Here is a 16204-nt window from a genome sequence, read left to right on the forward strand (position 1 = left end):
ATCATCAAAAAATTATATACGAATGTCAGTGAGCAATGCTGCACAAATTCTTAAAAATTTTTAGAGTAAATCTCACTTTGAAAAGTAAAATCTTATTCTTATATAGGGTATCTGATAATTAACGATAAAATTCTCATAACGGCAGAATGGATTAAACTGAGTCGAAAAGTCTTCTATCATTTTACAATTTTCGCAATAGTTAACAAGATATATTTATTAATTACTAAAAATTGCTGAATGTTGGTCTTCAATAGTTTTTTACTTAAATACTATCAACTTTACAGACGAACTTTACAGCAAGAGATAAAAATTGTTTATTTTCTTTTCATAGCTCTAAGAATTTTTACAGAATTTTTTATCAACTTTTTAGTACTGCATTTTTTTATTGGCAATTATAATGTTTATCAACATGAAAAAATACGATATTAAAAAATTCTCAGAACTTTATGAGAAGAAAATAAACAATTTTTGTCTCAAGTTATTTTTCTATAAAGTTAATAGTATTTTTTTTTTTAGTAAAATTTATTGAAAATCACACGGAGAGAATTTACTCTGAAAATATAACAGTCATGGGACAATATTATATTTTGAAGAAATTTTTTTAAATCTCTCTCATTTATTAATAAAACTACAATAAAATATAAAATAAGTTTGATCAATTTTACTAAAGTGCATGATAAAAATCTTTAAAATATTGTATTGTACTACAACTATTATATTTTCAGGATAAATTTTAAAAGAAAATTTTTTTCCTGCAATATTCAGCGATTTTTAATAATTAATATCTTGTTAACTATTAAAAAATTGCAAAATAGTATAAGGCTTTTCAATAAGGGGAACATCAGATGATAGGATCGCGGATTTTGATACGCTTTTTACAGGCTGTTCTTGAGCGAAAAAAAAAACGATACTTGTTCGGCCATTTCAGCCATTGGCCATAGTTTCGAAAAAATCGATTTTTTAAATAATTTTAAATTATTATAATAATTCGAAAAATGTACTGTATAAATGAAAATATTTTCAGTATTTTTATCTAATGTTATTAGTTTTAATTACTTTTTGATTGTAATGAAATTTCATGAAATTATATATTAGTATTATAGATAATAATTAAATACACTCTTTTATGGAATATTTATATATTATTATCAACGTTATCGTCGTCGTTGTTATTATTCACATGAACGTATAAATAAGATTATAATAAAAATTGTTACTTAGTTTCTTATGAAATTAGAAATTGGAAATTATGATTAGGAACAAGTAATATAAGTCATATATTTGTAATCTTCTTTTGATTAATATTAACCGATTTATTAATAATAATAGAAAACTAATTGTATTTTGTAAACGTACATTTTTGTAGACGTACTGGATGATATAAATCATAAAAACAAGAAAAACATAAATATTTAATTTATAATTTTTCAAATTATTACAATTATTAATTTTTTGTAATTATTTGAAAAATCGATTTCTTCGAATCTATGGACTAATAGTTGAAACGGACACGTATCGTTTTTTTTCACTCAGTCTGAACAAAGAACAGCCTGTAAAAAGCGTATTAAAATCCTCGATTCCATCACTTGGTGTTCCCCTTGTCAGTTTAGTCCATTCTATCGCTATACAAAAGTTTTATCGTTAATTATCAGACATCCTGTAGATTGAAAATTAAGTTATTTTCGTCAAGACTGGTTCAATTTTTACTCTTTAGAGTAAGATTTACTCCAAAGAATTTAGAGAGAACTATTTTAATATTTTAATATTTTAATATTAGAATATTTTAACATTAGAACAATCAGTTTAGCATTTCATTAATTATTTTAATACTAATCTAACAAAATTATTTTTAAATCTATATCTACAGTTAAATTTTTAAGTACTTTAGCAAAACCGATTTTTCTGTGTAAATTTTACTTTAAAGAATGCAAGAAAATAATAATAAATTAGTAGAAAATCTTAATATCTTTACTAAATAAGCAATTTTACTAAATAAGCAATGCGCTTGAATTCAGGATTATATAAGAAGCCAATTCTTAACAAAAAACAAATTAGACTGATAAAAAAAGTTTATGTGTGTTTATACATCACAGAAACTTTAGCCTTCGAGACCGTCTCTGGATGAATAAACAAATCAATCACTTCATTTACATTTGCAATTTTCATCAGAATGGTAAGAATGAAAATGTAGTTAATTAACTTAAATAGTCGTGGTCCTTGAAATCCAAGTAAATACAAATTCTCAGGGATTATTCGTAACTATAATATTAATAGTTTGACCGGAAATCGAGTGACGCAGTTGTTTACATGACTGATAAGCGCTTGCGGAGAAGTTTTGTATCAAACGGAACAAAACGCAGCCATCATGAAGTGCAGTTTGTCGAAAAAATTTATTGTAGTATAATAAAGGAATAATTAAGTAATTAGATAAATAATGAATAATTAAATTTGAATTACAATGATGGGATCAGCTAAAAGCTGAACGCGAACGTGACGTAATTCGCGGCGAGGCGAGGTTGACTTCGTATTAAAGTGAATAATAAAGAAATTTTTATTGATTAGTCATTATATCTTTTTCCTTAATGCGTAGGACATTTTATGTCAGCGTTTGTCTGTTCCTGACATTCTTTTTCAAATATGGATTCTTGCTCAATAAAAAAGGTGCGTTCCAAAGGTTCTACTTGAAGCTCGCAACTCATGAGCATTATTTGTCCTTGTTTAATAATCGGTGAACAAAAAGAAGAAAATGATTCTTAAAGCGTTGCGAAAGTCAAGTAGAACATACACAAAGGCTGATTAATTATTTAAGTAAGGAAATGGCAGATATTTATATCATTATTTGTGAACGTTGATCATAATAATCTATTTTTATTAGAAATGTTACAGATTAGATTCACATTATACAGTAATTAATTAGAATGAATAATATGATTTTACTACAAAAAAAATCGGTACGTTTCCGCGATCAAAATAACATAAGTTTTTTCGATCTTAACATATTAAGTAAACGTGAATTAAGTCGTGTAAATAGTCGATTTATTATACAAACTCGATTGAAATCTTATATAAACATTGATTATTCTGAAATAGTGATATTCTCATAATTATAATTTATATAAAAAGTACCTTTATGCCTTAAGAATAGAAAAGTTATTATACATAATTAAACGAAATCATGGAACACAGAAATAGAGAAATAAAAGAAACAGAGGAGTTGTCTTTGCTATATTTGCCATATTTTTTATAAATCTATTTTTTAGATCATAAATGAAGAACGTTCTCATCTGTAAGGTGTTTAAGTATTAATTATTTGCGAAAAGATTAAAAACAAGATGTCCTTGATTAGTGTCTGAACTTTTTTAAACACGCATAATTTGATTTCATCAAAAGAAAAATTCATTTAAATTATAAGTCAATGTAATAAAACTAAATGAGATACTTAATGAATTATTTAAAAATCTCATCAAATTTTGTACGGATATATTTATGTTAAAAAATAAATATTAATCATCGGAGTTAGAAAAATAATATTATAAAAGGAAGATTTTTTCTATAGGCACAATATTTAAAATATAACTGTCGATATATTTTCTACATATTATTGCAAGTAACTATTAAATTGTTAAACATAAACATTAGCTACATTCTGAGAGCGCTTTATTAGCGCTATTACGTCATTTTGTCCTTGTTTTATGTCTAATGAATGATAAGAATAAAATAAAACATAATAATGCAGATAACGTGCGCTCCTTGAATACAGCCATGCATTTCGTCCCAATTTTTAGTACGGCGTAAAAGTTGTACTATTATACAATACTTTTAACTTCGTACGCTTTGTATTTTCGCAATACATACATAATTCTGGTTTCTGACACAATTTAAGCTAAAAGAAATAGTCGTACAGCTCAAGATGCACAATTTACACTAAATTGTTGTCCAACTTTGTGGCGATTAACACGAAGGGTACATAATCGTATATCTCGATCGTATAGTTATTATGAAACGCATATCGAAATGATTATTACGGATATTATCTGTTTTAAGTGTTTCACTTTCCTGATAGCTACGTAGTGCACATTGTTGTTTCGCATTATGAAATAACTAAAATCATGATATATTCTTATCGCAAATCGGGATCTCGTGATTTAAGCCATGCATTTACCGCAGATGAAGGATCGCGTTAATTAATTGCGCAAAGTGCAGGATTAGTCGTTTATAATAAATGGTTCGTTAAAATAGAAAACGAGTTTCTCATCGCGCTTTCTTGATGTAACACATTAAGCAGAGAGGCATAAGCACGCACAATTTTTTGCGATTTTGATTTCTATTATTACGTGAGGAAAGTTTAAAGATCAGGAAGTTAGGCAATATTTTGAGAGGCAACAAATTCATAATAATATTAAACATACACGTAATAAAAAAATAAAAGAAGCTATATATTATTATGATTATTATTATTTCATTGATGTTATCCTTGTTTCAAAAAATTTTACGTCGAGCATTAAACATCTGGCAAAATTATCAAATTGTGCATATTAAACGTCGAATTTTTGCTAATTGAAAATGTTCGTTTCAGCCATATTAATTTGATTATTAACATATCATCTTGTATACACTTTTATGATTTCTCTCTCTCTCTCTCTCTCTCTCTCTCTCTCTCTCTTGAATAATATAATAATAAAACTAAATAACTTAAGAAAAAATTATAGTTTATAGTTTTATTTATAAATTAATTGGAAACGTTTCGACTATGCTAATTGTAAGTCTTTTTCAGTTCATATACGAAAAATAATTAACAATTGGAAAGAAAAATATAATATATACAAAAACATGAAGTCATATCACATGGGTAGATCTTTCTTTTCAATTTTTAATTGGATTAAAGAAGTACAATCGAAACGTTTCCGTTTAATTAATTTATACATAAAAAACTAATTTAATTCTTAATGTATTTATTATAATAAACTACTTTATTTCTAAAATACAATAAATATTGCTCATGTTTTTTGACCTTTTTAATTATTAATTTTTGCTTAGCAATCTCAAAAGCAATCTCAATCTCTACATATTTAAATGATTTAAATCCTATTATAAAATCCTACTTATAAAATCCTATCATATCCTTATTCATTGAATTGATCATTACACATATATCATATTTTTAAATATTTTCAAAGAAATAAAATTAGTAAATCAAGACGATGTTGAAAGAGCTACATATAAAAATCAATCCATCGACTCTAAAAAAATATAGGGATCTTTTAAGAAATGGCATTTATTGCAAAATGGTTAGGAGAAATGTATTAATATTAATAGAACTTATTTTGATTAAATCAATTATCTTTTTAAACAAATATTTATAATATTTTATTTATTTAAAAATCTGACATATTTTTTATATGTATCATTATATGTATCTAATATATCTCGCGATATCTTTATTAAATAATTACAGTATTACTTACATCGAGCCCTTAGCCACTGTCATGCTGAGATTCTGTATGACATGGTTCGGATTCTTGCTGCTGCCGTAAATCTTGAAAGCGTGCCTGACGCTGACCGCCTGCTGACGATTCCAGGTGGGATTGTTCAACCCCGGCGTCGCCAATACGGGGTTGCTCGATGTCACTGTCGTCAGATCCATGTCCCCGTTGTTGTTCTGCATCGTCGCGTTTGCGGCACCCGCACCTCCGTCGCTGTAAACGAAAGCACGTGTAACGAGAAAGTAATAGTGAAATAACGCTGATATCTTATCTTGATAGTAATTCGGCAGAGATCTCTCTTTGTGTCCGCGTATTACAAGATACTTGCAGCGTGTCGTTTAAAATTGCGATGCAGAATCTCGCAACATTGAGGCGTTATTGCAATGTGCTCTAGTAAGAGTGAACTATTGCGTTGCCTTTTTCGTGAATAAAAAAATGTGTAACAAAGATATGATTGAAAAATGGACCATGTAAATTTTTCTCATTTCGAATATTTTCTTATTTCGTTCAAAAATAAAGGAAGTACTTTTTTGACTAACTAATTTCTTTTGAATATTGATTTGTCAAAAATCAATCTGATTTTGTTAAAAATCAGAAGAAACGATTTTCGAAAGTTTTCTTAGAGTGTTAAAAATTTGATACATGTTGATGTATCAAACTATTCGAAGGATCCAAAAGCGGATGTTGCCACGTGAAATTGCCGTGTGTTACGCGAAGAAATGGCAAGAAACGATTCTACAAATCTCGGCGCGAATTGCGCGGCGTGTGTACAGAAAGAGTTGAGCGATGCGATTGCGTAACACGCGGCTTTCTTTTCGCTTACGCGTGTAGCGATTCATTGGGCAATACATGGACACAATCGTGTGTGTGTGTGTGTGTGTGTGTGTGTGTGTGTGTGTATGGGTGTGTATTTACATACAAATGTATGATCGGAGATGCAAAATACGTAACGTATATGCGATACAGCGGCATGCGCGCGCGTAATGCCGTGCGAGCGTGAATTTTCGCGCTCCCGTTTCGCGTATACCGCTGCTTCGATGAACTTCGTCTCGCGATTTCCCTTTCTAAAAGCGATGACTCGAATTCGTACTTTGCTCATAAATTCGAAATTATTGTACGCCTTCGATAAAAGATATCTCGTTTTAATTATACTTCGTCCGGGAAAGCGTTTCCCCCTCTATTGAGATGTCGACAGACTTCTCTCTTTTTGCTCAACGCATTTAATTGAAAGTCCCGTTGTTTATTACATTTTGCCATTACTATCTGTTGCACAAGTTCAAGCAGTTGAATTAGCTCAAAGAAATCGATCGTCGAACAATGATCTGAATAACATCGTTATCTCCTTAGAGCAATCTAAGAAAGTTTCAAACTCGCTACTAATACAAAAAATATTAATTGTAATAGAGAAAACGTATAATTATTATCAGCATGCCAACAACGTATTAAATCAGTTATATGTTAAAATAAAACACTAAATCAATCGCATTAATTTTTATTTATAGGGGAAAGTGGGAGAACTGCGAACATCTAAAGGAAAAGTTAAACAAAGTCGATTATTTATTAATTATATAAGTCTTTATTTAAAATATATCAAAAGTTATTTATGTAGTTTTAAATTACGGTAAAATATAAATTCTATTTTTCAATATAAAAACAAAATTCTTTTTTTCTGCCATTATCACGAAGAACAATGTCAAATCTCTCTCTCTCTCTCTCTCTCTCTCTCTCTCTCTCTCTTTCTTTTCTTGATTTAAATTGTAGTTTATATTGATAATGGAATTATTAATGTGAATTATTGTAATTTAAAGCCAATATTATTTAAATAAATATTTTTAATTGATAAATAATTATTGACTTTATTTAACTTTTCCGTTAAGTATTTGCAATTCTTGCACTTTTTTCTATATTAAAAATATTGAAAACATGTAATGACATTTATCTTAAATGGCGTATGTTTTTTAATGTTTAAAATATAAGTGATACTAAGAATATTCCTAAATATTCTGAATATTCCACCTGAATGCGAGAAATATCGTTACTCTAATATATTACAATAGTATTTTGGCAAGTTTTAATGGTTTTGATCATCAAAAATAAAAGATCGGAGCGTCAAATTGGATAAGTCTCGAATTTATTATAACAATTACAGTCTCAAAACGGAGCACATCTTAATTCGCTTGTGTCTCTAAGTCTCTCCATCTCACGTCTTCGCTTTCGGTCGTTCGCATCTCTCGAAATTTCCACGAATACCAAATATCATTTCGCAAAACCTTGTTTAAAAATTTAAAGTCAAATCAAAATCAAAATTAATCAAAGGAATCAGAGTATCAATTACGTATATGTTGTATTATAATTTAGTAAGCCTCTGTTTATTTTCGCAATAACAACTGGCATTCCTAGAGACTGCTAAAAGAAATTTACACGTTTAAAAGACTATTGTCTCGTTTTTACGACCATTCATGTATAGCCGTTTTTACTAGTGTGGACGTTAAATATAAATGTGTGTTTGTACAGTGTAAATATGTCATTGTCTCGTACCAACAAATTCCGCGAAGACGAATATCTGTGACGATGCGCCAGTGTAATTCCTATTTATCCCGTATTCATAATTCTCCCACTCTCCTTTGCATGATTCGTGTACATATATAAAACACACACACACACACACACACACACACACACACACACACACACATATATATATATATATATCATAAATAAAGAGATAATAAGCTGGATATATACAAACACCCGCGGTTTTAATATCGTGTTGCGAAACACGCATTTTCTGAAGTTTTCACGCATATTTATTTGCTAAATTATCACACATTGCGTTCGTGAAGGGGAATGATGTAGCAACGTTTTGCCGTATGTAATTACACTGAGTTATAACCGTCGGTATGTATACCCCGTTTCAGACTATGTAAAAACCGTATCGTGTGTCAAAATCATACAAAATGTATGCGCGCCCGCAGTTGCGCGCGAACAATTTCGCGTATTGCAGACAGCATAAGATTACATGAGGAATCTCAAATCAGATTGTAACTGCTTAAAGTATTTAATTAAAATGTAGAAAGTATTGCGGATTCATTATTAATTACCCGTATTGCGATAGAATGGTCATTAAAAATCAATAATTATTAATAGTGAATTCGGTTGGCTGCACTAAATGCGTACTATAGTACTTATGAAAGTCATTGCTTGCATTGATTTAATCTGTATAAAAGTAAATATTTCGAATTGTAAAATACAAATTTTATTTAACGGTACAATAAAATACATTGAGGATTTCGTAGTTTAATTCGCTTTTATATTTGTATTAAACATATATTTTTTACGTCAATTTCAGTACGACAGCTTTAGCGTACACCATGAGTGCATCCAATCGAATTTGCTAGGATGGATTCTTATTAAAATCGATTCTGTTTACTGTCATTGATTACTCGACTCCTGCACTGTACGTTTATTAATTCTTTGTAAACGGGCATGCCCTCTTTCATCTTGTAATCTGCTTGCTCAATTTTCATTAATTTTAGCCTATAAGATAATTTGATGATACCTTATTTGATTCTGAAATCAAAAATAAAAAATTCGAAATGGTAAATCTAATATGGCGAATAGGATTTCAAACAAATCCAATTATCATCCAATTATCAATGTGCCTTTAGGGAATTTTTAATTATGAAGTAACATTAAGTTTCCAGTTTTGCTTTATTTGAAACTCATTATTAGTAAGTACTTTGCAAACAGTACTAATTTCTAAATTAATTTGTAAATTCTGATTGTGAATATTTTGATAATAAAGCCTTTTTCATTAAAGGTCATCCTTTTAAAATTTCACATTTTTACACATGATAATCAAATTATTTTTTTAAATTTAAATTTTGTAATTTAAATTTAAATTTTACACTGAAGACCCAATATTAGGATTAAAACGTCTGTACCATATTTTTATTATATACATTGACACGTGTGGACAACAATTAGTGTCGACTCATATTGTCATTTCCTTTTTACATCAATGTTTTTATTGTTAATTTATTTGGAGAGCCTTATGTATTACTGTATTTCTAATTTTATTGTTAAATTTAGAGGCCAGAATGGAATTTAACAACTCTGAAAATTCTTAGAAAACAAAGTTTCTTAAAAGTGTCTTGAAAGATTAAAATAACATAATGACTATTCTATAATTAGAATCTCTATCAGGTTATTAATCAATTACTTCATTCTCTCTTCACCTTCAAAACGATGTCTATATCTATGTTGACCTATAATAATGATCAATCTACTTCTTTATTGCAGCGGATTATTTCATTAATCACGTTAGTAGATGTAATAAAGAAAACAAAACAATTCATTATTTTTATTAATATCGTTGATACAAATATTCCAAAAATAAGTAAGAAAACTGATTAATTGATTTTAATGTATAAACATGTAATATAAAATGCCCGAAAGAATCTATCAGTTAAAAATGTAAAAAAGCCTATCAGAGCCTACATCAGCTGTTCAGATGCACAGAAAATTCTTTATTTTCATGAATGTAACGGAACGAATAAAATATACGTTTCAATCCTTCAATTCGGATCCTTATCAATATAACATATAAGTAGAAGTTACATAAATAATGCAAATTCAATTCAAATTGATGATTCCCGACAATTTAGTTCGTTCTTCTTTATTGCTAAATTAGCTATGTAATGAATAGCTCAATGAATCTCAAAATTATTACCTTATACAATAATAATCTAAAAACTTATAAAAAACTTAAAGTAAAACCGAAATCATATACATTGCGTCACTTGGTAGAAACACATCGCTCATCGGATTTGTTGTGTAATCATTCAAAGGAAATGTAAAAACGAAAAATTAAAGAATTATTAAAATCATTTGTCTAAATTTTTTAATTATATAATCTTATGTAAACGTTTTTTTGCGACTCGACGTAACTTCTTGAGATATTGACAGTCAGAGATACAATGAGAGTCAAAATAATAAAGTCAAGTAATTATTGGAATAAAATGAAATAAAAATAAAAACAAAAGAGGGTAAAATCAACGTCACAATTCCGTAAACAAATTCATGTATAATGGGTTCAAAAAATACGTAATATCATTCTATAAATTCAAACTCTGTTTCTGTTGCTTTATATGGATCGCTTCCGAAATCAGTCTTTAATTAACCTTTTCCTCGCCTTTTCCCGTCTAATATCTTGATAATATATTTTCCTCGTCTAATATATTTTCCCAATCAAAATCATATTGATTCTGTGTTCTGTTATTACGGAATGCTGTGTAGTGTTCCAATTTATTAATTTTTATGTTCATTTATGCGTGTCTTCAAACATCTACCTGTTTGGTCCACATACGATGCTTCACAATCTCGACTATCAATTTTATATATAACGTCTGTATGAGATAGCTTGGGACGAACGTCTTTGTGACCTCTGATGAACTCCTTAAGATTATTAATCTCTTTATATGCTATGTGTATTAAGGCGTCTTTTTAAAAAAAATTTTTTATCTTTTCTAATAAAAGTGATATATAGAGGATTGTGAAAAACTTGTGATTAATTTTATCTTCATTATTGTCCGTTGTCTTATTCTTAGCTATGTTACCCTTTCATTCCATTGTTACAATCTATTTCTGATTTCAGAGAATACGAGTTTCAGTAGATATCCATTGTTTAAAAGAGTTAATTATTAATTCAAAATTTTCTTGATGGTAAATAGAATGGGACAAAGAAAGAACGTTATCAATTAAACCAACGATTGTTCCCACTTTTTGGCATAAAGGATGTCTAGAAAAATAATTAAGCAACGACCAGAAAAAGTAGGTTTGTGGAGGTCAATTCTGGAAAAGAGAATTTCCTTTTTTAATTAAACTGACATCAAGAAAATCTAACTTGTTCCCACCTATTTCAATTGTAAATTTTAATCTGGAATGGAATGAATTGAAGGTGTTCACCAATGTATTATGTCAAGCATCATATGCTAACGCGATGTCATCAACATATCTCACATAAAAGGATGGTGAAATTGAAAGTTTCTGTAATGCTTTCATTTCAAGATCTTGTATAACAATATCTGACACAATGGGTGATAATAGAGCCCATCGGAACACCAAAAGTCTTTTTATAAAATTTATCGTTGAAACTAAAAATTGTTGAATTAAGAACTAATTCCAACGCTTTAAAAAATTCTCTTTTGGGAATGTTCGTTTTTCTTTCAATGAGATATCATCTCTTCTCTATTCCTTCAAAAACCAAGTCAATAGGTATATTTGTGAATAATGAGATCACAAGAGATAAAAGAAATCTTCGTTGTCAGAGATTGTCAAATTAGAAATGTGTTTAGTCAAATGAAAATTGTTCTTGATAAAATTGTTTGCTACTGGTATACTGTCGAAGAACGAACTAAATTGTCAGGAATCATCAACTTGGAATTTGCATTATTTATGTAACTTCGATTTATATACATAATATTATATTGATAATATTATATTGATAAGAGTCTGAATTGAAGGGTTGAAATGTATATTTTATTCGTTACATTCACATGAAAATAAAAAATTTTCTGTGCATCTGAACAACTGATGTAAGCTCTGATGGACTTTTTTACATTTTTAATGTATAAACAACTTATTAAAATTAATTAAAACATGCAATAAAATATGTTTCGAACTCATGAATTAACATTAACTGTGTAAAGCGATTTGTGACTTTGTCAGTGTTAATCACAATTTGCTATTAATTTCTTTGACGCTTTATACTTTCTTTATTGCTGAATTATTCGTTTTAATAAGATACTAATTGTCAATGATTGTACAAGGAACATTGTTTTGTTTGTAACTTATTATATGTGTGTATTATATTTTATGTAAATAAAATATATTATTGAATAGAATAGTAATACTCCGATTTTAAATAAAAACTACTAACTAGATAATAAATCAAGTTATTGTAAGACATAAATTGAATGAATACATTTAAATTTTTATATATATATTTTGATATATATAGTTTTTAAATATCAAAATAATATCTAAAATATAAATAATTAAAATAATATATATCTAAAACTAATATATGACTTTATATCATAATGTAACAAAATTTAGTATGTATTTGATTTATACAGACAAAATTTATTCATTACTTATATAAGCAGCATTTAATAATTATAGATAAATGTACTGATAAGTTGTCGATATCACTTGAGGGAATCCATTATTGCAAGCAAATGATCTTCATCTATGTAGGTCGACGCGTGCGATGACAATAATAATCGTTTTTATGATGTTCGAGGATACTGCGAATCTATCGTGATGTATTGCGACTTACAATACCGGAATACGTATTACAAGAAAGAAAAGGAAAAGGCTGAACTGGCATTGCGCAACTTTCGCGGCGAATTCAACGCCGTAAGAAAGAACACGAAGACGAATATGCTTCCGGATATGCTAATAATGCGATTGTCAATCGCACGCGATCTTTATAAAAATAATGATCGTGCTTGTTCCGACTATCTTAAATGTATATAATTCTTAGAGTTCACGGCGGAGAGTTATGTTCATGATTTTTTGCGCGTAAGACAGATAAAATACTTGCAGATTTAAAATGCATGTATATATATATATATATATATATATATATATATATAGAGTGGATCTCATTGTCAGAATAAATGCATGACACATAAAATCATAAAAAGAATTGCACATAGTCTGCAATCGAGTGAATTTGCACAATTGCCTGCGTGCGTGCGTTGGTAAGAAATGCAGCCATAAATCGTAGTGTTGCGAGAGGCCGATGTGTTTCGAGAAATATGTTGTGTTTGCACACCTTTTGACTCTTGCGCATTGATTGTGACGCATAATCATGTTAGAGCAGACTCCAAGAATTTTTGCAGTGCGAAAACAACATTAGTGCCACTAATGTTGAAATAATTCGTCGTAACGATGTAATGGTGCGCTCGTGAAACTTGTTTGTTCAATAATTATTATACATTAATTGAGATGTGATTACGACATCTAGTTCATATATGTAATGGATAAAAGAAATTGAGATTGTGAATTAAAAACAACCTTTCTTGTTCAGTCTGTTCCTGCGATGTAATTTCGGCGACCGACAGGGAACTAACAGATGATATATCGCCAACTCGAACTGCATGTCGTTTAGCTTTTCTTACTCTATAGATATAAAATAGATTAATACAATTTGTCAGACGAAGAAAATATGAACATGTACATTACACGATTATTACACCACGATTACATCATATATTATGTCACGATTAGCGATGGATTCATTCTCCGATTTCATTTTAGTTTAATTAATAAAGTGTGTCAAAATGTGTCTTTTATTTTAACGTTTTCCATGCGAAATTTATTGCACATGTCACGTTCTCAAAAATAATTATTTATAAGATATGAAGAATATAAGTAATAAAAAAATTCGTATATAAAAACGTAACACATTAAAATATTTTTCTAATAAATTTTTAATTTAATGAATTTTTAAAATTATATAAATATAAATTATATAAATATTGAATTAATGTATTAAATTTATATAATCATATAACAGCTAAAACTTAATACATAACAAGTAATATGTAACGTAATATATAATTTCACTTATAACATAGTGAATTAAGTTAATATGTAATTTCGGGGATAACCCATATCGTTGTTTATCTCTGAAATGATAGTATCTTCTATCAATATCTTCTACAAACAAGAGCGAACGAGAATTCTCATTTGAAGCCATCGCTAAGAAATTGCGAGTAGGACAAGGATCTTTTACCGATCGGATTTCACTCGCTGCGTAAGCTCGATCTCACTGGGTAATTGTAACGTTGTGGTCAACTTGACGCGTCGTTTGTGTCGTGCAATCGTCTCGTGTCTGCAGAAGAAGAAAACCACGTCGCCATTGCAAGCAATCATTTTAACGCAATTAACCTTCGTGTTCCTTTAATAAGTTCGACAAATATAGCTTGGTTTCTTTGTAATGTTTGTTCGCTTCATTATTTAATGACAACATTAAAATACATCACAGAGAATATGAAATAATATATTTCTCGTGTCAGATAAAAAATAATAGATTTTAATAATAATAATAAATTTATAATAATAAATAATTATTTAAATAATTGTTAACAAATAAAAGTTTAATAGGTGATTTTTTAAAAGAATGTTTTAAATTTTGTGTTAAATAAATTTTAGGGATACGAAGGTTAATAGAGCAATTATCGTTACCGATTATCATATGTTCGTGATACGAATTTAGATCTGCCTTTGAGCGTGGGCGGGCATGATTTGACATCTCGTTTACGTCCCATGACTGCGTTTATATCCTGCGAGAGGAAAAACATATTTTCGTCGATGCAAATATTTGAATCTAAAATTGATTCCATTATTCATTTTGCTCAGCTTTAATCGATATGCTTATACGTACGTATAAACGTAAAGCTTATTTTAGCTTCATGGTTTTATCATTATCAGAGTACGTGCGTGGAATCGAAAATACTTCCAATTTACGATTTATATGGTTTATATAAGATAAAAATAATTATATGTTTCTTTATGATAATACAGAAGGCCTTATGTATGACTCATTTCATTAAGTTTCCGACGTTAATGTCATTTTCTAATCTGGAGTTGAGAAATGAATTGAAATTTATTCACTTAATGTCACTGAGGATGGTCTAGAAAGGCGTCGAAATGTATGAATAAATTGAATTTTCGACAAAAAACTTGATAACTGTACTCAGAGAAAAATATAGTTTTGACTACTAAATTAACAATTCTAATAATTTAAGTGCATGCAACTAGTTTTACAAAGTAATAAGAACTAAAATAGTACTAAATTAAACTATATTTTTATAGTATTATACTATATTTTTATAGTATTCAGTACTACTTATTACTTTTTAAAATTAGTTGCAAGTATTTAAATTTTAGAATTGTACTTTATAGATGCCACAACTATTTTTTTTCTCTCAGTGTGCACACCACTTAACCGTCCGTGGACTCTCATTTGTTCGTTACTCCTCGTATCATTTCATTAAGTTTCCGGGTTGAGAAAGAGAGAAAAAAGACAATAGTTCTGATTGTAAAATACGTCACTGTCTCAAGGTAAAATAAACCTCGGCGCTTGGCAAATCGATTCACCAAGGTTACGTTTACTCCCATTTAGACTCTACATCTTCATCGATCCGAGCTTCTTAATATTTATTGAATCATCATATAGTTGTACTGTCCAGCAAATAATAAACGCAAACAAAATCACTGAGGAATAAGCAATAATCATAACTTAAAAAATTTATAACTACAGTATATAAATTCATTTCTAATTATAAAGTTAGTCATATTTCTACATTACAAGATATAAAAAATTGAAATGAATTATAAATTATTAAAATTATAATTACTATTTGCGTGAAAAAATATTTCTTGTACATACGCTGATATGTGCATAAAGCGACGCCTAAGAAATCCGCTTTGCGTTATATCTATATATTATGAGAACTTTACAACTGTAAATCTTATTGTTATTCTTGAGTAAACTTGCGCGATCGTGTGAACCGCCATATTGACATGACAGTTAAGACTGACAGAAAGAATCGTAAATTGCATACTCTTGTGTATTTAATGGTAGCATCGCACCGTTATCAGGGTTCAATGTCACCGCCAGTATCACTTATTGTTAATACTTCATG

General features: G+C 28.8%; 1 protein-coding gene across 5 annotated transcripts in view; it reads right to left on the bottom strand.

Moving 5' to 3' along the window:
• snu (ABC-type transporter snustorr) overlaps positions 1-16204 on the bottom strand; it is a 61936-nt gene that overhangs the window by 12795 nt on the left and 32937 nt on the right. For 3 of the 5 annotated variants that reach the window (XM_087406266.1, XM_011052920.2, XM_087406272.1), the window contains exons 2-5: positions 14742-14839; positions 14290-14388; positions 13569-13673; positions 5466-5696 (exon numbers count right to left, since the gene is read on the bottom strand). In XM_087406266.1, coding sequence (XP_087262392.1) covers positions 5466-5696; positions 13569-13673; positions 14290-14388; positions 14742-14824 — 518 coding nt within the window. In that variant the 5' untranslated portion in view covers positions 14825-14839. The remainder of the gene's footprint in view (positions 1-5465; positions 5697-13568; positions 13674-14289; positions 14389-14741; positions 14840-16204) is intronic. The other 2 variants (XM_011052921.2, XM_011052922.2) reach the window with 1 other exon arrangement.

The sequence above is a fragment of the Acromyrmex echinatior genome, chromosome 1 (assembly GCF_024713525.1).
Source record: "Acromyrmex echinatior isolate Ae372 chromosome 1, ASM2471352v2, whole genome shotgun sequence".
Lineage (NCBI taxonomy): Eukaryota > Metazoa > Arthropoda > Insecta > Hymenoptera > Formicidae > Acromyrmex > Acromyrmex echinatior.